Source organism: Myotis brandtii, unplaced genomic scaffold (assembly GCF_000412655.1).
Source record: "Myotis brandtii unplaced genomic scaffold, ASM41265v1 scaffold1071, whole genome shotgun sequence".
NCBI lineage: Eukaryota > Metazoa > Chordata > Mammalia > Chiroptera > Vespertilionidae > Myotis > Myotis brandtii.
In genome coordinates, this window is record NW_005353634.1 from 528,513 (window position 1) to 555,096 (window position 26,584).

Consider the following 26,584-nt stretch of genomic DNA (forward strand, 5'->3'; position numbering starts at 1 on the left):
CCCACTGCATGGGAGAACATATTTGCCAATGTTATCACTGATAAGGGTTTAATCTCCAACATTTATAGGGAACTCATACAACTTAACAAAAGGAAGATAAACAATCCATTCTTAAATACCATCTTAAATGTAAAAGTCCTTTAAAATGTAAGGCAGATATTATTTATTAAAAAATGTCCCCTTGCCTGGCCAGTATGGCTCAGCTGGCTGGGCATCATCCCATGCACCAAAAGGTTGCTGGTTCGATTCCTGGGCAGGGCACATGCCTGTTTTGTGGGCTCAATCCCCAAAAGGGGGCATGCAGGGAGATAGTTTGCTCCCACATCCATGTTTCTCTTTCTCCCTCTCCTTTCCTCTCCCTCTAAAAGTCAATAAAAAAATGTTTTAAGTCTCCTTGAAAGAGTATGTACAAAAGAAGTGGCAAATAACTACTTTTTCATCATAGCATCATAAAGTAGACTTATTTTTAGAAGTTAATCTTTACTTACCAAGACTCGGTTTGGGGGTTGTGTATGTGCATGTATGTGTATTTATTACTTCCAAGTAATCTTTTCTTGAAATGTAAACAAAATAAATATCTGTACTATCCTCTCTCCAATGCTATCACAATTTATGCTTAAACCTATTTCTACTTAAAAGTTATTGCTAGAATTCAAAAGCAATATTCAATTAACTTTAATTCATGTCATTAAATTATTTACAAAGAATAAATCCAATTTGAAAAATTTCTTCATTGAATTAATTCTACCTATTTCCATTTTCCTAAGCCCTTTCACATTCACTCTACATATTTGGACAAAAACTTGTATATTATTTCAATTGAACAAGTTTAATGCTTCTATCTGTCATCTAAAGTTAAGTGCCTCTTTTCTAAATTCTTTAGAGAAAAGTACTCAATCTTTTCATCTTGTATTTCTTATCTCTTTCATGTCATAGTTATTCTCTCTGTTTTTTAAGGCTTCTTAGTTATTATATAAGAATGATATCAAAGAAGTAAAGGCAAGAAAGTCTTATCCAAGTATTAAATTCTATTCAACCTTAAGATAAGCAAGGGAAAGAAAGTAATACAAAATTTATACACTTTAGCCCTGGCCAGGTAGCTCAGTTAATTGAAGTGTTGTCCCATACACCAAAAGGTGGCAGGTTTGATTCCCAGTCAGAACACATACCTAGGCTGTGAGTTCAATCCCCAGTCTGGGAGCACATGGGGGGCAACTGATCAATCTTTCTCTTTCATCTCTCTCTCTCTATCTACCTATCTATTTATCTTAAAGATTTATATATTTAGCAGGAACTTAAATAGGAATAGTTTACAGCCTTTGATGTAATTTTTATATTTGAATTTCCTTTAATAAGATTGACAGAAAACACAAATTCTTAAGAGGAAATCAGTTTTCCATGTGGTATTTACATTATCTAATTACCAATAGTTTTTAAAATGTAAATAAAAAATAAATGCTTCTCTGTGGTGACTGCTATATTTTTTAGATTCATGGTACATCTACACAATGGAATACCACACAGCTGTGAAAAACGAATTCTTACCATTTGCAACAGCGTGGATGGACTATGAGAGAATTATGCTTAGCGAAATAAGCCAGTCAAAGGAAGATAAGTATCACATAATTTCACTCATATGTGTAATCTGATAAACAACATAAACTGATGAATAAAAATAGATTCAGATACACAGAAGCATCAAACAGACTGCTTAACTTCAGAGGGAAGGCAGAGAGGATGGCTGGGTTGGGAAGAGATCAACCAATGAACTTGTATGCATATATGCATAACCCATGGACACAGGTGGCAAAGGCCTGGGGGGTGGGGTGGGGATGGGCTGGAAGAGGTCAATGGGGGAAAAAGGGGACATATGTAATACTTGCAACAATAAAGATTAAAATAATAATATTTAACACTTTAGCCAAAAAAGTTTAATTTTACATGTCTCTATTGTCAAATACAGAATTCATTTAATGGTTTATTTTAAAAGTAAATGATATCAAGAACTTCTGCTAACAAAACGATAAAATTGATGTGCTTTATTCTATTATTCCCATTAAGTACAACTAAAAACTCTGGAATCTGGACATTATATGTAAAATAAACATGAGAACTCTAAAAGGGAGCTAGAAGAAGGAAGACCAGCTAGAGACCTCAAAACTCCAAGTAGAAGAAGATGGTTAGTTTCTAAACTTTCTTTGCCCTATATATCCCAGACGTGTAACTGGAAATATCAAGGGAAGTAGACCAAAAGGCACAGTAAGTATCTCACTAGCCTCCAGGAAAAAACAACCTAGCAAGATAGAAACATTTAAGTGGTAGATGCTCTACTCTAACCAACCACCACAGAAAAACTGTGGTCCCATTGCCATCTACACCAATAAAGGCCAAGTAGGGAGCTTACATTTCCACCCTTGAGACACTATAAAGAGGGACCACAATACAGTATCACAAAAGACTAAGTAAGGAGAAAATCTGGATATTTCACCCAAAGGATAGTAAAAAGTGGCACTCTCCTTTCCCTCCCTAAGATATCAAGAGAGCAAAGTGAATTCCTCCCACTCTGACAGTAATGTTGTGTCCCATTCACTTCCCAGATGCTCACAACATTATATCCAAAATATCCAGGTTTGAGTAGGGAATCACACATCATACCAAGAATAAGGGAGTTTCCAAACTAAATGAAATTTAAAATAAGAGACAATCAATAGATGTAAACACCTTGATGATAGAGATATCAGATGAGGATGTTAAAGCAGCCATCACAAAAATGTTTTGATAAATAAATGTGAACATACTTGAAACAAAATATAAAAATAGAAAGAAATGGAAAAGCTCAGCAAAAAAATTAGACATAAAGAAAAGCCAAATGTAAATTTTTATAGTAAAAAAATACAATAATCACAATTATAAGCTCAGTGAAAGGGCTCAACAACAGAATGGAAGTGACAGAGGAATCTAATGAATCAACTTTCTGAAAACTAAAGACAAAGAAAAACAACTTACCTATAAGGAAAAAACAACCTGAATTAAAGAAAATTTCTCCATGTAGATAAAAAGGAAATGCTAAAAGAAAAGAACTATTTACCCAAAATCCTATAACCAATGAAAATATCCTTAAAGAATAAAAGGGAAGTCAATACATTCTCAAATGAAGGCAAGCTGAGTATTCACTGATACACTTTTCCTAAAAGAATGACAAAAGTAAGTTCTCAAAAAAAAAAAAAGGAAGTGATTAAAAAGGAAACTTTATCTGGAAAGAAAAAAAAACACAGTAAACAAAAACATGGGTAAAAATGATAGATATTCCTTTCCTCTTGAGTTTTCTATATTATATTAGACTAGTGGCGAGGTACATGAAATTCGTGAATGGGGGGTGGTGGTTCCCTCAGCCCAGCTTGCACCCTCTCCAATCGGGGACCTCTTGGGGGATGTCTGACTGCCGGTTTAGGCCCGATCCCATAGGGAATCACACATCATACCAAGAATAAGGAAGTTTCCAAACCAAATGAAATTTAAAATAAGAGACAATCAATAGATGTAAACACCTTGATGATATGTCCGGCAGTCGGACATCCCTCCGCAATCTGGGACTGCTGGCTCCTAACCACTCGCCTGTCTGCCTGCCTGATTGCACATAACTGCCTCTGCCTGTCTGCCTGATTGTCCCTAACCCCTCTGCCTGCCTACCTGATCTCACCCCCAATTGCTCTCCCCTGCTGGCCTGATCTTGTCCCTAACTGCCATCCCCTGCTGGCCTGATCTCGCCCAGTCTCTGTCTCTCTTTGTTTTTCTCAGCAGTCCTCCAGGCCTCCCTGCCTCCCTGTGTCCCTCTTCCTCATTCCCAGCTGGGAGGGGGCGGGGCCAGTGGGGGCCCGCTCCACCCTCTGCCAGCCCTCCCTTCCATCCAGGCCTCTTCAGGCCCAGTCTGTTTTGTTTCCTCATTCTGAGAGAGGCTCCGAGAGTGAGCTGGGAGGGAGGGAAAGAAAGGGAGAAAAGTCTGTGAGCTGGTGGTCGCTGTGTGTGTCTGTGTGTATGTGTGGTTGTGAGTGAGTGTGAGTGCTGGCCCCACCTACCCCATCCCTGTCTCCACTACCACAAGTCCCCACCCACCAAAGCCTGCTGCGCATGCAGCCTGGGCATTAGGTCGAGTCTCCGGTTATTGTGGATGAGACGGACCCAGGGTTTTTATATATTAGGATGGTGGAATAAAGTACACCAATGTGGTTCTAAATGTATGCAGAGAAAAATGCTGATGGCACATCTACACTAATAAAACGGTAATATGCTAATTAGACCGGATAGACCAGATGTTTTCTGGACAGCCTGGACAAAGCCACAGCGGCTGTGAGGGCCAAGGAGGACCGGCAGCCACGAAGGCTGTGAGAGCCAGCAGTGGCAGCAGCAGTGGGGTTACGGCGGCAGCGCCTTCCCCTGATCGTCCTGGTCGCCTCCCACAGAAGGAGGCCAGACTGCGGCTTAGGCCCGCTGTCAGTAGGATATCCTCTGTGGGCTCCCAGAGTGTGAGAGGGAGCAGGTCGGGCTGAGGAACCCCCTCCCCCAGTGCATGAATTTTCGTGCACCAGGCCTCTAGTATACTATAAATGAATGAAGGTAAAGGAACATAAAGGAAAGTACTGTTTCTACTGTACTAAAACTGATAAAATGACAACACCTGGTGTGCAGGATGATGCTCCAATCAACTGAGCCACCCAATCAGGGTTATCTCTCATGTTTTTATCTGTTTTTATATGGAAGTTCTATGGGAGTTCTAGGTTAGAACTACCTTAAGCCTTAACATGACAGAAATCATATGAAATGTAAATGGTCTAAATACATCACTTAGAAGAATGAGATTAGTAATGTGAATAATCCAATTATATCCTGTCTATAAGAAATTTCACTTCAAATATAATAATATAGGCAAGATTACAGGACATAAGATCCACATGAAAAATCAATTGTATCTTTACATACTAACAATGAGTGGGTGGATACTGAAATTTATAGTCACTCAAAAACATGTGCTAGGCAAAATAAGCCAATCAAAGAAATACAAACATCACATAATCTCACTTATATGTAGAATCTACTGAACAAAATAAGCTGACAAAGAAAATAGATCTAGAGCAGCGGTTCTCAACCTGTGGGTCGCGACCCTTTTGGGGGTCGAACGACCCTTTCACAGGGGTCGCCTAAGACCATCGGAAAACACATATATAATTACATATTGTTTTTGTGATTAATCACTATGCTTTAATTATGTTCAATTTGTAACAATGAAATTGGGGTCACCACAACATGAGGAACTGTATTAAAGGGTCGTGGCATTAGGAAAGTTGAGAACCACTGCTCTAGAGGCATAGAAGTATGCAACAGACTGACCATTCTCAGAGGGAAGGGGAGGGCAGGGCAGAAGAGAGTAATCAAGGAATTTATATGCATATATGCATAAACCATGGACACAGACAATAGTGAGATGAAGGCCCAGGGAGAAGGCAGCTGTGGGGAGGAGGGGAGCAATGGGGGGGAAAGGGAGGACATCTGTAATACTTTTAACAACAAAGATAATTTTTTTAAAAAAATACAGAGAAATCTAACAAAATAGAATGACTATGCAGAAAACCATAAAATACTGACAAAAGAAATCAAGAGCTTAATAAATAAAGACACATAACATGTTCATTGATTTGAAGACTCAACTCTATAAAGTTGTCAATATTTCTCAAATTGATATTCAGGTTTAACATTATTTCTCTCAAATTCAAAGTAAAAGGTGTTATAGAAATTGACAAAATTATTCTAAAATTTATATGGAAATCAAATAAATTGGAGTAGCTAAAATAATTTTGAAAAAGAATAAAGTGGGAGGAATCAGTCTACCCAAATTCATGACTTACTATATAGCTACAGTAATCAACACTGTGTGGTATCATTGGAAGGATAGACACACAGACCAATGGAACAGAACTGGGAATCTAGAAATAGTCCCACAGAAATATGTCCAACTGATTTTTTTTTTTTACAAAGGTGGAAAAGCTGAAACCTTTTCAACAAATGATGCTGGGGCAAGTGTACATCCATAGGCAAAACAATGAATCTTAACTTAAGTCTCACATCTTATACAAACGTTAATTCAAGACGGATCACAGAGTTAAATGTAAAACATAAAATTTTATTTAAAAAAATAAGATAAAACCTTCACGATTTAGGGGTAGGCAAGGAGTTCTTACACTTGACACCAATAGCATGAAGCCTAAAATTCAAAAAAAATGATAACTTGAACTTCATCAAATTTAAAACCTTTGCTCTAATAAGGGCCCTGTGAAGAGGGTAAAGAGAAGTTACAGACCAGGAGAATATATTGGAAAAGCATATATGTCACGAAAGTATGTAGAATATAGAAAGAATCTCAAATTTCAACAGGAAAAAAGGTAAGCCAAATGAAATGGCCAAAAGATATGAGCAGATATTTCACCAAAGATTATGTATACTTAGCAAAAAGGGCCAATGAAAAGATGCTCACCATCATTAGCCATCAGGAAAATGCAATATAAAACATCACACGTATCAGAAAGTAGTGACAACATCGAATGCTGGTGGGGATGCAGAGAAACTAAGAAACGGGACCATTCATAGGTTACTAGTAGGACCAAAAAATGATAAAACAACTCTGGAACACCATTTGATAGTTCTTATAAAACTAGGCATGGAACTGCCATATAATCTAGCAATTGCACTCTTGGGCATTTATCCTGGAGTAATAAAAATTTATGTTCACACAAAACCTTGTACATAAATGTTTATAACACTTTTTTTTTTATAACAGCTCCAAACTGCAAAGAACCCAGATGTCCTTCAATGGGTGAGTGGTTAAACAAGGTATGGTTCATCTATAGCATGGAATACTAATCAACAATAAAAAGAGACAAACTAATAATACACTTAAAAACCTGGATGAATCTCCAGATAATTATGACAGGTGAAAAGAAAGGCAATCCCAAAAGGAAACTGCATTTCCCTGGTGGCTAATGATGTTGAGCATCTTTTCATTTGCTCTTTTTCTAGGTGTATATCATTTTTGGTGAAATGCCTGTTCATATATTTTGTCCATTTTTCAATTAGATTGCATATTGTATGACTCCATTTATATTATAATACAAATGATAAATTGTAGAAATGGAAAAGAGATTAGTGATTGGCAGGAGATAAGGTAGGGACAGAAGGGAATTGCATGAGGCTAAAAAAAGACAACATGAGAGATGCTTATGGTGATAGAACAATTCTGTATCTTGACTATATCAATGTCCTGCTTGGATATTGTACTATAGTTTTTCCAAAGGTTACCACTGGAAAAAACTGCATGAAAATACATGTGATCTCTCTGTATAATTTCTTACTCTGCATGAAAATCTATAACTATCTCAAAATGAAACACTTAAATTTAAAAAATAATAGTAATTTATTGAAGACTTTGGTAAAACAAGACAAGGTGTAATAGTTTAGGTATGAAGCAGTCTATAGCACAATAGATAAAGTTTTTTGTTTTAATTAAAAATCAAACAAGCAAACAAAACTCATAATTGCTCTCAAAAAAACCTTAGTAAACTGAATACTGTGTTTTCCATATATGAATAAAAGGATATTAAGATATTGAGCACTATAATTTATTAACTTCATGTCCACATTTTGCAACACTATTTATACTGATAATTGTGATATTTCAATTATTTGATTAATCAGGTGCTTCTAATGGATTTTCTTATTAATGCTGTATGATCTTGGAAGTGAATCACTACTTTAAACTGGTAAACAGTTATAAAAAGAAAATTAATAAAAATAAAGAAGAGAGAGTGAATGACCTTAGGTCTTGTTTCTAAGCTAATACAGCATATACAAGGAGAGAAAATGATTATGGTATAGTATTTCTAATGCATTTTTAGGCTAACAGATTTCAAAAAAAATTAATCACAGGGCCTAGTCATTTTTGACTCTTTTCATATGACTTCTCATGCTATTCTCAATGTGACAGTTGATAAACGTTAAAAACTAAATAATAAGACATAATTTTTACCAATATCAGCGAAAGACTCACTACTAAGTTATGATGAACAATTTCACTGCAGTTGGTCTCTAATTTGCATGATACATCATTGTTTTCACTTAAGAGAACTTCAGAAAATTCATACCAGGTACAAACAGCAGGTGTTATAAGCACATACATAATCTTCTTAATGTTGGCATTTGCCATTAGCCCAAATGTATCTCCAGCAAACATATGATGAAAAGTATACCTAATTATATGTATGGTCCTGTTATAATTTTTCACTAATAAAATGTTTCAAACTCAAGACAATCAGTATTTACCTTAATGTGACCAAGTTGTTACCAAAACTCAATTATTATATAAGATGTAGAAAAAATGCTTTTAAATTCACTCTTCTAAACTGGTTTAGGCTTACCCTAAAATGTAACAGTGGAGATTTCTTTGTAACTCTAAATTAGTGGAAGTGCATAATTGCTCATTTAAATTACTAACATTATTTTAAGAAGTATAAAATTATTTTTCCTGATGTTCAGGGAAGGAAAAATATACACATCCCTTCTCTGATTTTAAATCAAATAATTATATAGTTACAGAAAATATATATGTATGTATGCAATTTAAAACAACTACTTAAAAGACTAGGCTTTATACTTCATAATTATTTCACCATCTTATGAGAGAAAATGAGGAATAAAAATGTATATGACATATTTCATTTTACAAATTCAAAACAGAATTATAACAATGTCTTCTAATTTATGTAGAGAGAAGATAGAATATATCTAAAAGTTCCATGTTTCTGCAGCTTGTAGATGTAAGAAATGAAACATCTTTTTCAATTTCAATACTTGAATTGACAATAATTTAAAATGTTTTATGTATTTGCCTCACTTTTTAAAATCAGAGTATTTTCTGAGTCATTCTGGGTTTTCCCTTATTGTTGGGCTAAATGATTTTGTTTCATACTACTGACAGTCTGGAAATCTCTAGGAGTGGGGAGAAAATATGCAACCCATTCTAATTTGGTATCTATAGACTGAAAGCTAAGATGGTTAATATTTTGTGCAAACTAAGACCAAGTTGTAATTGAATCAAATAAGCAACTTGGCTTTAGTGCATAATCTTTTCACAAATTAGTTAAGAGTCACTTGTCAGATATAGGCATTTCCTTTCTCTCTTAATTTCAAGTCCTTTGCTATGGGTCTGATATCTGAGGCGGTCAGAAATTTGTCTTAATGATAAACTAAATGGTACACTATTATTATTCTATTTAACTTTTATTGACAAGCACAATAAAAAATGATGTATCCATGAATTTATTATAGGCTAAAGATTCTACTAAATGTGAGTCTCTTTTTAGGGCACATTCTGATTTGATCCAGAAGAATGTTTTCTAAAACTGCTCCACAGAATACTCATTCCGACAGATGGTCTTCAAAAATCAGAATCCTTATTCCAGTAAGTTTGGGAAATAATAAATTATTGAGTTTGGCAAATCCTCTGTGTTTATAAGAAAGAGGGAGAGAGAGAGAGAGAGAGAGGGAGAGAGAGAGAGAGAGAGAGAGAGAGAGAGAGAGAGAGATTGATTCAATTACATAAATATACCATAACCCTTACTCAGAAAAAAAAAATAATCTGGAAAGAGTAAAGTTGTGGTCAAGACAATCCTGGGCTACCTAGTTCCAACTGATTCTCTTCATCACAGGCTTATAAGAAGGATTCATTTCACTTGCATTTCGGTTAGGGTGACAATTCTGCATGCACAAGGAATCTGTGCCACTTGCAGACTAAAAGACAGAAGTATAGGTGTGAATTATTCCATTCTTTTTCCTCCCTAGAAACCAGGTGTTCAGACAGCAGTATCAAAGGGGCCTGGGACCCTGAGCAACTAACTCTTCGGAGCATAGCTTCTTCCAACTTGCATGGGAGAGTATAGTGTGCTGAACAAAAACCTTTGTTGGGTTAAATAACTGAGATTTCAGGGTTATTTATTACTACAGTATAATCTAACCCACCTTAGCCATTACGATAGTTGAATTTTGAAAAGAGACTTTATATAAAACAAATTATAGATGTTCTAATACTGGAAACTCCTTATTCATTCTTTATCAGCTAAATATACTTGTTAAGAAACAAATGTTAAATTTTCCTTTTCTAGATCTTCAGTAAATATACTTTGCTGGCTACTACATGATAGGCACTGCTCTGAACTAAGTTGGTAAAGTAATGTAAAAGACATGCAAGGCCCTTATGCTCATGGAGCATACACCCTGACTGTAAGGAAGAACATGCCCATGGGTAATATGCCCATTAAAAAAAAGTTTCCTGAGAAAAATTTTATGGTAGTCATAGCAACAAAAATGAACCATTAGTTATTTTTGTTAGAATGACAAATTGGATACTAAATCAAATTTGGATATTTCTTGGTTCTCTTTAGCATCAGAAACCTTTTTGAATATAATAATTAATTTTAAAATTTATTAGGAAAAATATATTCTAGGTAAATTGAAACAAATTTCACTTAATTCCATAAATACAATACAATTTAAATTTTTCTTTATCACTAATCAATTATGTTTTTATATGTTTCTGTTGATTTAAGAAAGAGGAAGGGAGACAGGGAGAGAGAAAGAAACATCAACAATGAGAGAGAATAATTGAACAGCTGCCTCCTGCATACCCTCCACTGGGGATCAAGCCCAGAAATCATGGTTCGACGCTCAACCACTGAGCCACACCAGCCAGGCAAATCTACACTAATAAAAGAGAAACATGGTAATTGGCGTACGACCACTACCCTTCCCATTGGCTAATCAGGGAGATATGCAAATTAACTGACAGCCAAGATGGCGGCCGGCAGCCAGGCAGCTTCCCTGATTGGCCCTGCTCTGTGAGTGACAGGGGGCAGCGCCCCAACCCCCTGATTGGCCCTGCTCTGTGAGTGACAGGGGGCAGCGCCCCAACCCCCTGATTGGCCCTGCTCTGTGAGTGACAGGGGGCAGCGCCCCAACCCCCTGATTGGCCCTGCTCTGTGAGTGACAGGGGGCAGCGCCCCAACCCCCTGATTGGCCCTGCTCTGTGAGTGACAGGGGGCAGCGCCCCAACCCCCTGATTGGCCCTGCTCTGTGAGTGACAGGGGGCAGCGCCCCAACCCCCTGATTGGCCCTGCTCTGTGAGTGACAGGGGGCAGCGCCCCAACCCCCTGATTGGCCCTGCTCTGTGAGTGACAGGGGGCAGCGCCCCAACCCCCTGATTGGCCCTGCTCTGTGAGTGACAGGGGGCAGCGCCCCAACCCCCTGATTGGCCCTGCTCTGTGAGTGACAGGGGGCAGCGCCCCAACCCCCTGATTGGCCCTGCTCTGTGAGTGACAGGGGGCAGCGCCCCAACCCCCTGATTGGCCCTGCTCTGTGAGTGACAGGGGGCAGCGCCCCAACCCCCTGATTGGCCCTGCTCTGTGAGTGACAGGGGGCAGCGCCCCAACCCCCTGATTGGCCCTGCTCTGTGAGTGACAGGGGGCAGCGCCCCAACCCCCTGATTGGCCCTGCTCTGTGAGTGACAGGGGGCAGCGCCCCAACCCCCTGATTGGCCCTGCTCTGTGAGTGACAGGGGGCAGCGCCCCAACCCCCTGATTGGCCCTGCTCTGTGAGTGACAGGGGGCAGCGCCCCAACCCCCTGATTGGCCCTGCTCTGTGAGTGACAGGGGGCAGCGCCCCAACCCCCTGATTGGCCCTGCTCTGTGAGTGACAGGGGGCAGCGCCCCAACCCCCTGATTGGCCCTGCTCTGTGAGTGACAGGGGGCAGCGCCCCAACCCCCTGATTGGCCCTGCTCTGTGAGTGACAGGGGGCAGCGCCCCAAACCCCTGATTGGCCCTGCTCTGTGAGTGACAGGGGGCAGCGCCCCAAACCCCTGATTGGCCCTGCTCTGTGAGTGACAGGGGGCAGCGCCCCAAACCCCTGATTGGCCCTGCTCTGTGAGTGACAGGGGGCAGCGCCCCAACCCCCTGATTGGCCCTGCTCTGTGAGTGACAGGGGGCAGCGCCCCAACCCCCTGATTGGCCCTGCTCTGTGCGTGACAGGGGGTGGCGCCGCAACCTCCCCATCGACCCTGCCTTGAGTGTGACAGGGGGCGGTGCCCCAACCCCCCAATCGGCCCTACCCTGAGCGTGACTGAGGGTGGCATCGCAACCTCCCAATCCGCCCTGCTCTGTGCATGACAGGGGGCGGTGCCCCAACTCCCCAATCGGCCCTGCTCTGAGCCTGACCAGGGGCTGCACCTAGGGATTGGGCCTGCCCTCTGCCACCCGGGAGCAGGCCTAAGCCAGCAGGGCGTTATCTCCCGAGGGGTCCCAGACTGTGAGAGGGCACAGGCCAGGCTGAGGGACCCCTCCTTCCCCCCGAGTGCACAAATTTTTGTGCACCGGGCCTCTAGTCCTATATAATAAAAGCCTAATATGCAAATTGTTCAACTTAGAGTTTGACTCCTCGCTATGACGTGCACTGACCACTAGGGGCTGGCTCGGAACATGGCAGACATTGGCAACAAAGCGCTGGCAGTGGGCAGCAGTGGAGGCATTGCCGGCCCCAAAGGGCCCCAACGAGAGCAGGGCCGTGAAGCAGGTGAGAGGGTGGCGCCAGGCCATGGCGGGGTGCCAGGCGGGGCTGCGGGGCTGCGAGGCTGGGGGTTTGAGCTAGGGTTGTGAGCCTGGGGGCGCAAGCTGGGGCCTGTTCCCCACAGGCCACCCAAGGGACTCCATCCATGCATGAATTCATGTACCAGGCCTCTAGTTTTGTTTTGTTTTGTTTTTATAATACTGTACATTAAAACAACATTTTTATTAAGAACTTTTTCTTAAATTTACAAAAATATTTTATTTTGAGTGTTTACTTTTAGCCAGCCATGCCAACGCAAAACTATCCTCCTGTACTAATAAAATTAGTATGCTTTCTATGATTTATAAGAAAGATATTAATATAATTCATCATTATTTTTAGCTTGCTACCATAAAAATTATTTCAAACATGACACGAAGAATTTTATAATACATACATGTACCCTAAATACTTCTCCTATACTCTGTAAGGATATATTTTAAGAGGCTGGTAATGCATCTATGTTTTATTTGAAAATTAACAAATATCAAAGGGAACTAAATCAGCCAAAGTACTACTGGCTGTACTTTATGGTCAACTAGTACTTTAGTCAATGCCAACTTGAGGGGTACTATAGAGTGTGGCTTAGAGAAGGACTTCTGAAGACATGAATTTAATCAGTCCTCATACATTTACTGTTAGTATAGTGAAGAGTGAAATAAGATAACTTTATGTTATGATTGCATAGATTAAAGCTTCTGATTGAAAGACTCTTAATTGATTTAACTTTCCTCACAATTTAAGACAATCATCATCTTCTATCAGCTTAGTAAGTAACAGCCTACCTTCAGATTCACTAAATATTGTAACAATAGTGTCCTCTCTTGTTATAGTCAGAAAATGAACCTTATTGCCACATTTTTCATTCAATGATAGCCCTTGCTCTGTTTCCCTTTTCTCTCTGCAACATTGTTAAGGTGTTAGTATTGTTTCATTAAATCCCTTTTTCTTGAAATCTCATTGTCTAATTATAAATAATTCTGGAATCCCCTTTATCAATTTTCCTGGAGAAAGAAGGATAGGAACCAATAAGAACATAATATGGTTAGAAACATTTCAACTCTAAAAAGGAGCTATTTTACACTATAGAGATTAACCATATTAGGTAATACAAAATTATCAGTATATAAGACACAACCACTTTTAGTGGAGTGACAAAAAGAAAAGCATTATAAATACAAATTTGGATAGTTTCTTGATAACTGTTTCTCCAGCACAAAAAAAGGCTATTGGTGTTATTGGCCAACTTGGCATTCTTCATCAGTACCAAGGTAACCTAAGAGGCTGTTGTTGAATAATGGAATTCATTAAACATTATATATATGAGTATTAGGAACTTCAGAAAGCAGATGTTAAACTCTCAAGCATTTTGGTACATACTATCTGTGATTAATGAAGCAACCTCAAACAGCCATGCTGTGCCATATTATTCTGTATTTTTAAAAAATGTAAGTTTCCCCAAGGACATACAATATAGCCTGTTATAAATAAGGTTTAAGTATTGAATATAAATCTCCCTAAAAAAAATGCACAGGGTGAATGCTGAGTTCTGAATTCCATTTTAAAAATGCATTAATCATTATAATATCAAAGTACTTCCAGAAAGTAGATAGAGCTTAGAAAACAATGCCTCTGAAAGTCATTGAAAGGAATTTATTCTTTCTTTTTCTTTTTTTTTTTTTACTTCATCTGATAATAAGCAACTGAAATATCAGGATTTAAAGTGGCTTAAAATTTTTATGGCATTGCCCTGGCCAGGTGGCTCAGTAGGTTGGAGTGCCATTTCATGTACAAAGAGCTGTAGGTTCGATTCCTGGTCAGGACACATACCTAGGTTGTGGGTTTCATATGGGGGTCAACTGATCGATGTTTCTCTCTCAGAGGATGTTTCCCTCTCTTATGTATGTTATTCCTAGAAATATCTGAGTTATTTCTTAAGGTAGTTTGAAACCAATGTATTTAAGTAATGTTCTGATATGTTAAAGCAAAGTGATGTAAATTAATTAAATATTTTAATTTCCATTTTCAAAGTCATTCCTTTAGTCAATATAGGTATGGATTTATTTTTCACTTTGCATTTAGCATGTGGGAAGCTTTCTGTTATCATACAAACTGCCCAACTAAAACCTAGACTACAGTTATAAAATTTAAGGGAAAATCTGCAATATGGTACAGTCTTTTTAAAAAAGTTCAAGATATCCAATATTCTTCCTGATTGAAGTGAACAGATTGAAAATATACATATAAAAAGGCAGGATCAGATCCCACAGGTAAGAAGAGAGAGAATATGTTTTTCTTATGATATACTGAAAGTTCAGCAACTTGACAATATAATCTCCCGAGTAAAACAAAACAGTATCAATTAAGAACATCCTCTTTCTACATTAACATCTATTCTTTAGTATCTGAATAAGCTAATTATATAAGCACTCATTTTTTGAACACTAGAGGGAGTGCATAAAAGAAGAAAAAGCAGCCAAATATTGTTATTACCTAGTTATTGAGTATTGTATATAATATTGGACCTTTGCAACAAACTGCTTGCATATTTCTTACAGACACAGTGGAATGATTAAAACTCACTTAAACAGTAGCCAACATCCTTTTTATATGTTCTTTTCCAGTATATTTAAATTTGAGAATGACTAATGGTAAGAAAGGTGAACAATATTCAAGTAACAGAAAAACCTAGTGCAGGCTGGAGATAAAGTAGCAAGAAAGGAGGGGAGAGCGATAACAGGGTAGGAAGGAAAACGTTTTGAGGCCTCATAACCATTGTTAGCACTTTGACTTTGAATGAAATGGGAAGTCGCTACAGGGATGTGAGCAGAGTTATGTGATATAGCTTTATCTTGACTCCTGAGCTGAAAGAAAAAAAAAAAAGCTTAAGGAAGCAAGAAAGAAGGAGAACAGGAGGTTACTGTAGCAATCCAAATGGGAGGATGTTGGCTACTGATGGTAGCAGTGGAGGAGATAAGAAATGATCAGTTATGGAAAACATTTTGAAGATACAGTACAGCCAACCAGACTTTCTGGTGAAAACTGTACATAATGCATGAAAGAGGAGTTGATTATGACTCCACAGTGGAGAAGGATGAGAACACCATCAGTTGACCTGGAAAAGACGGAAAAGGATCAGGTTTTGAGGGAGGGAAGAGATCAGGGTTCAGTTTTGGACATGGTAAAGTAAAGAGATGAGGATATAGAAGAGGATTAGGCAGTCAGGGATAGGACCATGAGGGAAGGTGAAGTAGAGCATTGCATACAGGGGCAGAGTGTAGTCAGCTGACTGCACCACAGAGACAAACAAAAGTACCTAGAACTAGACCCAGCTCGGCAGGAGTTGCCAAGGCAACGCGGCTGGCTAGGGAACACTAGACCAGGCTAGGTGACAACAGTGATGTCACCTCGGACCTGAAGTGGCAGTCTTCAATCAGGTCCTCCAGCTGGTGGGAACTTGAGCCTTGAAATGATTGGATGTTGCACAGAATTCTTTGAAAGAACCAATCAAAAGCCAGCAAAGCATATATTTACCTCTAAACAAAGATTAAGCAGTACCCGCTTTGGGCCCCCTTCCTGATGCCCCCCTGCGGGAGGGAGTCGTCTATCCCACAATAAATTTTGCTTGTGACAACCGTATTTTTGTCCGTGAACTCATTCCTTGATTTTTCAGACAACGAACTCAGACCCAACTGCCACATGTCAGTTTCCTCTTTGGAGGTCCCACCGAGATTCACCCAGATCTAGGGAACAGTAGGAGACCTGCGGAATGGGTAAGCGAAACGGACAGGAAAAACAGGCTCTCTCTCTTCTCTCTCCCTTTCATCTGGAGGCAAAACCACTAGGCTCCTGTTGGCCAGTTAAAGGTGATTAGTGCGGCTGCCCATCTTAAGACTCAGCAGATAGGCTCTTGGGGGACAGTCATTCTAATCCCTCCCATCCCAGGAGAATGGTGGAATGACTCTGAACCTGGTTTCCCTCTTTTTCTCTCTCCTTTTGCTGTTCTGCCCCAAACCGGGGTCCCTGGAGTCCTGACTTTGGTAGATTGACCTGATGACTATGGGAACTCCTTCACGCGGGAGCCCAATTGAGCGTGAGTGGACGGCTTTTCCACATGGCCAGTCCCTCCTCGGTCCAGACTCCACAGGCATAAACTTCTTTCTCTCTCTCTTTAGGATTTACTGGGGGAAAGATGGTGTCCAGATTTTACACAGGTTGCTGTCAGTCATCAACCACCAGGATGCCCTGAATATCTGCAAAGACTTACTTTTGTGTGAGCTTTTGCTCCAGGAGAAGTATCTACAATTTTATAAACTGTTAAAAGGGGAGAGGGGGCGGGGAGGGGAAGAGATTAAGAACCACTGTAGCTAGAAGACAATTAATTTCACAGATATATATATATATATATTTTTTAACCTGGTATTTTTCTGTCACATGAACACAGCTTGAAATCTTAGAATAAAACTTGGTATTATGAAAGAGGTAAATAAACGCCAATCTGTTAGCTTTCTTATAGTACTAGAGAAGAGGACCTGTTAAAAATCATCAAATTTGCTTTCTCTAGACTAGTATGTTATATGTTATCTGTAGTTAAAAATCTTTTTATAGTATGCCAAACACCATAGTAATTATAGCACAATGGGCATAGCTATATAATTTGACTCACTTTAATTATTCTAAAAGTAAACTTATCTCAAACATCAAACTGCAGTAGTATTTGCAAAGTAGGAGGAGGGAAAACAATGATCATAAATATAAATTCTGTCTTAACAACGTTCATATATATTTCTTATCTAAAGTAGAGTCTAGAATCTTAATTCCTTGGAATCCTCATGTCCTTTCATTTTCAAAAATAAAAATAGCTTATGCCATTGTGAACCTCAAGAAGGAATATATCTGCAAAGGACTCCTCGAGGTTAATGGGACCCAAATTCATAACCAGTCTGCAAGCCACTGCTGACAGAGGCCTCTCATGCATGCTGAATTTCAGGGAAAAGCTAGGACTGCACAGTGTTCCTGCCATCTACATCAACCCTTATAAAGGAGTTGCTGGTATTGTCTTCTGACCAATAGGTGGAGACTTTCCCTGTCCAATAGGAGCTGTGTAATTATGTCTTCATTTGCATCTTTACTGACTAATCAGAGCAGCTCCATAATCAGTAATCAGAATTAGCCATTCCAATAAATCAGGACAGTGATAGTTAGACCAATCAGATAGTGCAAATTTTAATTCCTCATTTGCAAAAACAAAAACAAAACAAAACACACACACACACACACACAAAAAAAAAAAAAAAAAAAAAAAACGGACCAATCAGGGACTAAGGATTTTCTCTATAAAAGGTGAACACCTCTTTGTCTGGTAGAGTACACCTTTGGCTTCTGGACATGTGCTGCAATTCACAGGTTTGCAAACTGTTTACCTGAACAAAGTTTCTCCTTTTACCATGCCCTAGGTTGAGTTTTCTTGTTGGCTTCAGATTGGTGCCTTATATGGTATCTTTTATTGATATCATATAAGGCCACAGCTTTCCTGATTTAAAAGGCCATTTTGATTTGGACATTACTTAGATATACCTATTTCCTCATTTAATGCTACTTTCTAGTTCTTGTTTATAGCTGAAGTAGTGGTGACTTGGTTTACTAGGTCCTATGGGAAACCTTAATTTAGAATATTTCATCCTAATGAACTAACTTTAAATATAATAAAAATAAACACATCTATCCATATTACACTGGAAAAAAATGAATAGGATTTTAGAATATGTGAGGGGAGGGTGGCTTACAATCAGCAAATTCACTTAAGAAATCTAATTATAAATATATCTACAACATTATTAGCCAGCTCAGTAACTTTGTACCTGGTAAAGAATTTGATAAGCTACTATATTTATCAGTCATACAAGAAAGCGAAACAACTGTCAAACTCTAAACATCTCAGAAAACTTAAAGATAGCACCTCCCTTCTAAGGCAATTTGATAATAACAAAAGAGAATAAAAGTTTCCCAAATTCCTTTATTCACTTGAAACAGCTATATACAATGCTAGATATCCATTAGTTGTGCCTTTATTTTCTCAGTCATAATACAAAAAAACTAATTGTTTCACTAATATTTTTGTTTAAGACTAAGTACGTCAAAATTAATCACCTATTTATTTGGAAGATGCAAACTGCAAGGTCTAATTAACTCACTAATAATTTTGCCTCAATACTAGTACCCAAAATTGACTGAAATCCATAAAAACAATAACTGTTACCACAAAGAAACAATAAACTATACAAGACTTAAATTTAAAATTTTATTAGCTTCTCTTGAAATTTAAGAAACAATGTCCACATATATACTCTTCCTGGGAGTAAATATTTGTGAAACTCCCTGGAAGACACTGGGAATAAGGATGGAAAACTAAAACTTTCACACCTTTGTCTTCTAATAAAATGTAAAAAACAAAAACAAAAACAAATAGAGCTTAATAATAAATAGTGCTTAAATGCCTGGGCTCTCGTAATAAATAGCCTGGCATTCAAACCTCACTTCTCCACTTACAATGAAGTGATCTTGGGCATGTGACTTAATATCTCTGGCCTGTTTTCTTATTTTTAAAAAAAATCTATTGTTGAAAGTATTACATATGTCCCATATTTTTCTCCATTAACCCCCTCTAACCCACCCCGCACCCTGCTCCAGGCCTTCACCACTACTGATTGTGTCCATTGGTTATGAATATATGCATACAAGTTGATCTCTTCCTACCCACCCACACCCCCCTTCCCTCTGAGATTCCTAAAATGAAATAATAATAGTACCTTTTTCATATGTTTTGAGGATTACAAGACTTAAATATAAATAAATTGCACTTAGAAGAATATCAGATACCAAGTAAAATCTGTCTTAGCCATTTTTATTGCCAAAAGTATTCTTTTTTTTGTGATATTTAACAACAATAAAAAATTGGAAATAAATAGAATGTCCAATATTATGGGGACTAAAAAGTAACATAACAGATCTACATAACGGTTATGACATAATACTATTCAAGAAAGCAGAAATCACTGTGTATAGTTTCATAATTTTCTATGACTTCATCTATTCTATCTAATAAAAGAGTAATATGCAAATTGACCATCACTCCAACACACAAGATGGCCGCCCCCATGTGGACACAAGATGGCCGTGACAAGATGGCCAGCAGGGGAGGGCAGTTGGGTGCAACCAGGCTGGCAGGGGAGGGCAGTTAGGGGCAACCAGGTCGGCAGGGGAGGGCAGTTAGTGGTGACCAGGCCAGTAGTGGAGGGCAGTTAAGGGCAAATGGGCCAGCAGGGGAGCAGTTAGGCATCAATCAGGTTGGCAGGGGAGTGGTTAGGGGGTGATCAGGCTGGCAGGCAGGTGAGCAGTTGGGAGCCAGCAGTCCTGGATTGTGAAAGGGATGTCTGACTGCCCATTTAGGCCCAATCCCATCGGACATCCATCGAGGGGTCCCAGATTGGAGAGGGTGCAGGCTGGGCTGAGGGACACACACCTCATGCACAAATTTCATGCACCGGGCCTCTAGTGTTAAAATATTCATACAAAAAAAACAAAGAAAATATAGTCAAGTGTTCAACATATCTATTTATGTGTAACACTAAGGATAATTTTTATTTCTCCTTTAAAATTTTGAGATTTCCTCAACCAAAATTCTATAGCATACTGTATTGCTTCTGAAATTAGAAAAAGAAAAAAAGTTCTTTAAAAAATTACCACTTTGGCAGTTAGGTTGAGAGAGGGATGCATAGGTGGAGCACAGCAATGATGGGAACATGTCATTATACATTTGTCCACACCCATAGAATGCTGACTAGCAAGAGTGAACCATAATGTAAACTGCAGACTTTGGGTGATAATGATGTGTCAATGTAGGCTCATAAACTATAAACAAATGTACCCCTCTGGTGGGAGATGTTGATAATGAAAGAGGCTATACCTGTGTGGGGATATGGGATATATAGGAAATGTCTGTACCTTCCCCTCAATTTTGCTCTGAGCCTAAAACTGCTCTAAAAAAAATAAATAGAATCTTAATGAAATAAATAATTAAATTTATTTTTAAAGAAAAAAGTTTCCTTTTTTGTTTCCTAGTATGTTGTTTTTCAGCTTGATGTTAGTTATAAACATTTCAATCAGAACTGAATCAGCAGTCTATTGGAATTTTACCCCTCTAATTCTCAAAAATCGCCTAAGGAATTTTTCATGATTAGTTCTATAGAAGTTTCTGTAGTTAAATTTATTTGGGGAAAATATATTTTATTCAAACTTTTATTGTATCTTTTCTCCTACAGTTTGATTTAAATACCTAAGATCCTCAGAGCAGTAATGGTAGAGAAAAACAAACAAACAAAAAAAACATAACCAGGGTAACAATAAAACCTATTAGGTTGGTTTTATTATCTATTATTTCACTATTACCTGAAGCAAACATTTATTTCTTACTTTAGTCTTGGATGGTTCTCTGCATTGGCAATAAAGACAGTAAAAGATGGTTATTGGTTATCTTTATTTTCTCAGAACCATTATGCATTTTCAGTAACATGCAAAGTTATCATGCTTAAGAAAAGAAAAATTAGAAAGCATTTTAGCATTTGGTAAACATACTCCAGTTTGGGATGTAGACTGTTGAATTGAGTAGTAAAAAAACAGAAATTGCTACAATTGAATGAACTGAGCAATTTCACTCATTCACAACTTTAGAACTTGGAAAGCAATCGAGATTATTCTTTATAATTTGTTTTTGTAATGAATTTACATGCACAGACTCATGAACCAAAAAATGGTAGGATTTCCTAGAGCGATAAACTAAACAACTTTAAATAGATAAACCATTTAAAAAAACCACACACTTAAAAACAAAAATATATTGAAGATAATTGTTAATTCTGTTTTCATCAGCCCCCAAATGGATTGTTTCCTATGGGTTTTCAAACTTTTCAAAATTAAACTTACTTTTAATTTGTTTCCGTTTATGAAAAATTATGGGTGCTCTCCAATACACAGCCACAATGCTGACACACCTTCCCACCCATGAAGTCCATGAGTGATCCCAGGGCACTGATCTTAACTGGTTCCTGGTTCCTACATGATAGTTTTGTCTACGCACAAGGCTTAGCCATATATGCATATATATCTTTAACCCACAGAGCAACCTTGTCACTTAAAATTATAAATTGCAACACTGTGAAAATGTTCCAGGTTATAATCAGTCTAAACTAAAATAGAATTCACCTAAAGTAGCAATGAATTTTGTTTCCAAATAAAAGGCTGTTTATTACATATTTCAATTTCTCTCTAACTAATGAGATCTGTGATCCCACATTAACACACCCATTTGATGCAAAACAGTTCACCTCACCAGTGAGTTCTTCATAAAAGAACAGGCAAATTGGTACCTAGAGATGTCAGGTTATTTGAGAACTATTTTTAAAAAGCAATGGGTCTTTTTTCTACATTTCTAAAAATGGATGATCACACACCTAAAAACCAGTAATAGTTCATTTTAACCCGAAAACTCTAGAGTTTCGCCACTATTTTTTTTCAGTGTAGAAAAGAGCAACATGGATTAATCTTGTACTAACTTCCTATTCATTCCTATTTCCTGTTAATTCCTGCTCCTCTCTATCTTTTCAAATCTTATTCACATCTCAAAAAAAAAGATCCAAAATTTTCCTTTTTGACCTTCCATTTTCCCAAAGAACTTATCCTTCATAAAAATCTCCAGTATTTTGCCCTAGCTGGTTTGGCTCAATGGGTAGAGAGTTGGCCTTCGGACTGAAGGGTCCCAGGTTTGATTCTGGCCAAGGGCACATGCCTGGGCTGCGGGCTCGATCCCCAGTAGGGCGCGTGCAGGAGGCAGCTGATCAATGATTCTCTCTCATCATTGATGTTTCTATCGCTCTCTCCCTCTCCCTTCCTCTCTAAGATCAATAAAATATATTTTTAAAAAAATCTCCAGTATTTAGTTGTAACACTTGGGATCTCTTGTATATGGCATTGATCCTTTTTTTGTTAATCATGGGAATCTGAATAAATTGTTTCTTAAAATTCATATCTCACCATCTTTTTAAAGCTTCTACTCTCTCTATCAAAGGTTTATCATACTAAGTATATAGCAAGTATTGGTTTATTAACCTACATATACTCACTCTTATTCTCAATTCTGCTTTCTTTCCCCTATTAGAACATAGTGAGAGTGGCCACTAAAAGCAGTAATGCCTTTTTACACTATTGATGTTCAAAGACATAATAAATGCATCGCAAACTAACCTTTTGAGCACACTGAGACTAGAAATTACAATTTATTCATCTTGGTAACACTAAAAGATAATATAGTATATAGCAGGTGCTGAATAAATAGGTTGAATTATACTTAAGGCTTTTCCATTATAATACAGAAGACCAAAACACCTTTATTACTTTTGAAAAGTCAAGTTATTTGAGGTTTTACTAAATTCTGAGGACAGAATAAAACTGCTCTTAAACTTGGTAGAAATCCTGTTCCTCTTCTTTCAATATATAATCTAATTATAAATGGTTAAGTAATTCTTAAATAACTAGTCATAAAAACACCAAAAATAATAATGGAGTTTTGTTACTAATTATTGGCATTGCTACTATTATGTTCAAATTGACCATACTACCTGAATTTTCAGGTTAAATAAAGTTCAGAAAACTTCTAAAAAGAAAAGCAATTTCAAAATAACCTGAAACAAAAGTCCAATATTGTTGTTGAAGAGTTTATGCAAAAATAAAGAGCAGAATATTTAAAAAATATATTGCAGTTTAGATAGAATAAAAAAGAAAAGTAAAACAAGTATCATGTTCACTGATACAGCAATCTAGTCATAATAACTTTCTAATTTCTGTTCTTATTTAATAAGAGTTCTCTGCTCACTTGTATCAAAATATATTAAGGCCTACAAACACAGCATTGCCAATAAAGGAATTAGAATTATAAATATAAGAGTTTATATTTAATAAATGTCAATGATAAACTGTCAGAATTTTGATTATAACAACTGATGAATTTATAGTGACATTTATATTTATGTCATAACTATAGAGACGAATAAAGTTTATAATTTACAAAGTTTTCAGTTACTCCTCCATTAAAAACTACATCAAAGACATGTTCAGTCACATGTGCAGTATTATCTTTGAAAGATAAATGCTGGACAACTGCAAAAGGTTATAGGTTAAACATGCCCTATAAATATTTTGTTCTCGAAATATCTCTCATTATATTATATAAATAGCCAACATTTCCAAATTCAGCCATAGTATAATACAATTCCATCTGCAGACCTAGGATGATGATATCCTCACAAAAATAATTAACAATCACAGCACACCATTTATCACTCATAAATTTCACTCTCAGGGGTGAGATTTTTACCCCAACAGGCCCTGACAGCCAATCAAACTTCCAAAGCATCAAGCAAAATTTTATCTCTAGATCTGTTTAGAAGACAGATCCTTTCATTTACTTGGTTGCACATTACCTATGCTTTTTTATTCCTTTTATAAACTACCTGTTTTCCCCTTAAAATATTCTCCAGTAAATGAAAACACAGAAAGAGTAAAAGGAAGAGATATTCACGGACTCCTTGCTTTATTTCTTTGTGATTCTAACCAAGAGCCTTAGGGAGGTTAAAAGTTTCACGATAGCTCTACATGATCTCCCAATATTGACAGAATAACGAGGCAAAACAGCACCACGACCATGTGCAGCTTCTTGTCATTTATTCTGTCTCAAGTAGGGAATGAAGTGACACATCTTAAGAAAGGATATGCCCATAGATGCGGAATTTGATTGACTACCTTTCTCTTAAGCTCAACCTCCTCGATAAGACAGTAAATATGTTACGTGCTGATGTAGGTTTCCCACATGCCCCCCGCCCCGCCTTATAAACCTCAACAACTATAAAGCACAGTTCTGCCAAAAGGAACATGCCCAAATTTGTTCATTTTTACAACGTCATAATGTTTCAGATGAAAACACAGCCTGCCAAAAATGTCAAATGAAAGGATAACAAAGAAATGAGCAGCATCTTTAGACTTGAATTTGAAGGCATAAACTCGCCATCTGTCAACCAGTTGTGAAGTAATGATCCTAGAGAAGCCCTGCAAACATGAGCAAGTTTTATCCTCACATCTATCAGCTCCATCAATCTCCACTCTCGGGACCGCAGCAGTAATTATGCTCTGTCTGTGGAACACCTACAGGAATGGCATTTGCCACGGCAAACAGAACTCTGCCCATGAATGGGCCATTTCAGCAGACTTGCATTTGCTCATAGAGGTAATGGAGATTGGGGAGAGGAAGGGTGGGTGGGGATGGTAGGTGGGGAGGTCTCTTTCCTCACATTTGGATTGGAAACTGGACAGAGGAGGTTAATCTCTAGAGGCCAGACGTCCAAACAACCTTCAATTTCCTCCCACTTGGTCTCAGAAACAAGATTACAATTTTGGACCTAGACTAAGCCCCCACCCCTTCCCGTCCCGCCTCTGCACCACCACCTCAGAAGTTACAGTCTTAGCTCTGGAGCAACTGCGGGGTGCGTCCTCCCAGACGGAGAAGCACACCGGGCGCCCATTCGGTAGCAGAACAGTGGGCTGGGACTCTGCCACCAGCTCTGCGACTCCACCAGCTGCCAGCCGGCTCGCCGGAGACCCACCCCTCCCAAGCCAGTCTTCGCCCCCGCCTGGAGCAGCAGCCTGATTTACGCAGCTCAGCCCAGATACTGCCTCCGCTTCTTTCTTTCCGGCGGTGGGAGGGCAGAAGTGGCATAGATGGGGAGCGGGAAAGAACCAAAACAGTCCCGGTTCCCAAGAGCAAGTGGCAAGACCCTGGCACACGTACAACACACACACACACACACACACACACACACACACACACACACACACCACGGATGCGCCAAGCTCCCCAGGTTCCATGCCAAGTGGGAGACAAGAAGGAAGAGGGTGGAGGAGAGGCCCAGAGTTACTAGGAGAGACATTCGCAGGAGGGCAAGAGATGCCTCAGAAACTGCGAAAGTGAGAAAGTCCCGGACCCCCTCCACATCCCCAAGTCTGGGCTCTCCTGCCAGCAACCGGGTTCCCTCCTTTCCAGCGGGGCTCAGAGGGCGGGGAGGAGAGCTGGAGCCGAGCTTCCCCCCCTCCCCCTCCGGCTGCCCTCCCCGGCCTGGCCCAGGGCCCGGAACCCGGCCCCCCTTCAGCTCCGGCTTGGGGAGGCTGCCAGGCAAGGACAACTTGCCAAAGGACCCCAGGTGAGCAAGAGGGCAGGAGAGGAGCAGCTTGCATGCTCCGGGCCGGGCTGCTCATGTCTCCCTCGGTCGACACACCCCCGTTAGCCCCCTCCCCCGACATCACACACACACAGATCCGGAGACACGCGCGCGTTCACCCCTCCCACTATCCCAAGTCCATCGATTAAAACACTAGTTGATTTCTTCCTGGTTTTTAAAAAAGTACAGCAACTCTTCTCAGGAGTCGCCGGAGCAAAGAAAGTCTGTCTGCAGGCTTCTTAATATAGTTTCCCGGGAATTAAGAAATCGGGCGGTCCCTAGTGAAAACCGGACCGACACCCCCGGGGGGCAAAAGGGGCCGCACTCCTTCCCCACCCCTGCGCCGCTCACCTCCTTAAGTTCCTTGGCCACGTCCTTCAGGTCGCCCAGGACTAACTCCAGATCCTCCACGATGATCTTGATCTGTTCCTTCACCTTGGTCTTGGAGCCTGCCGGTGGTCCCTCGGCGAGAGAGGACGAGGAGGGGGTCCCCTTGGACTTGGAGGACATTCTTTGGGGCCAAACGAGGCAGGTCAGCGGAGGCGGGCAAGCGGAGGCTGCTGCG

General features: G+C 39.1%; 1 protein-coding gene across 8 annotated transcripts in view; it reads right to left on the reverse strand.

The window, feature by feature from the left end:
* PRR16 (proline rich 16) overlaps positions 1 to 26,578 on the reverse strand; it is a 245,379-nt gene extending 218,801 nt beyond the window's left edge. For 7 of the 8 annotated variants that reach the window (XR_001362569.1, XR_001362571.1, XR_001362573.1 and 4 more), the window contains exon 1: positions 26,371 to 26,578. Coding sequence is in view for 3 of the 8 variants with exons in the window: in XM_005857088.2 (XP_005857150.1) it covers positions 26,371 to 26,529 (159 nt within the window). In the remaining 5 variants the exon portion in view is untranslated. The remainder of the gene's footprint in view (positions 1 to 26,370) is intronic. The other variant, XR_001362579.1, reaches the window with a different exon arrangement.
* Between the last annotated feature and the right edge of the window lie 6 nt (positions 26,579 to 26,584).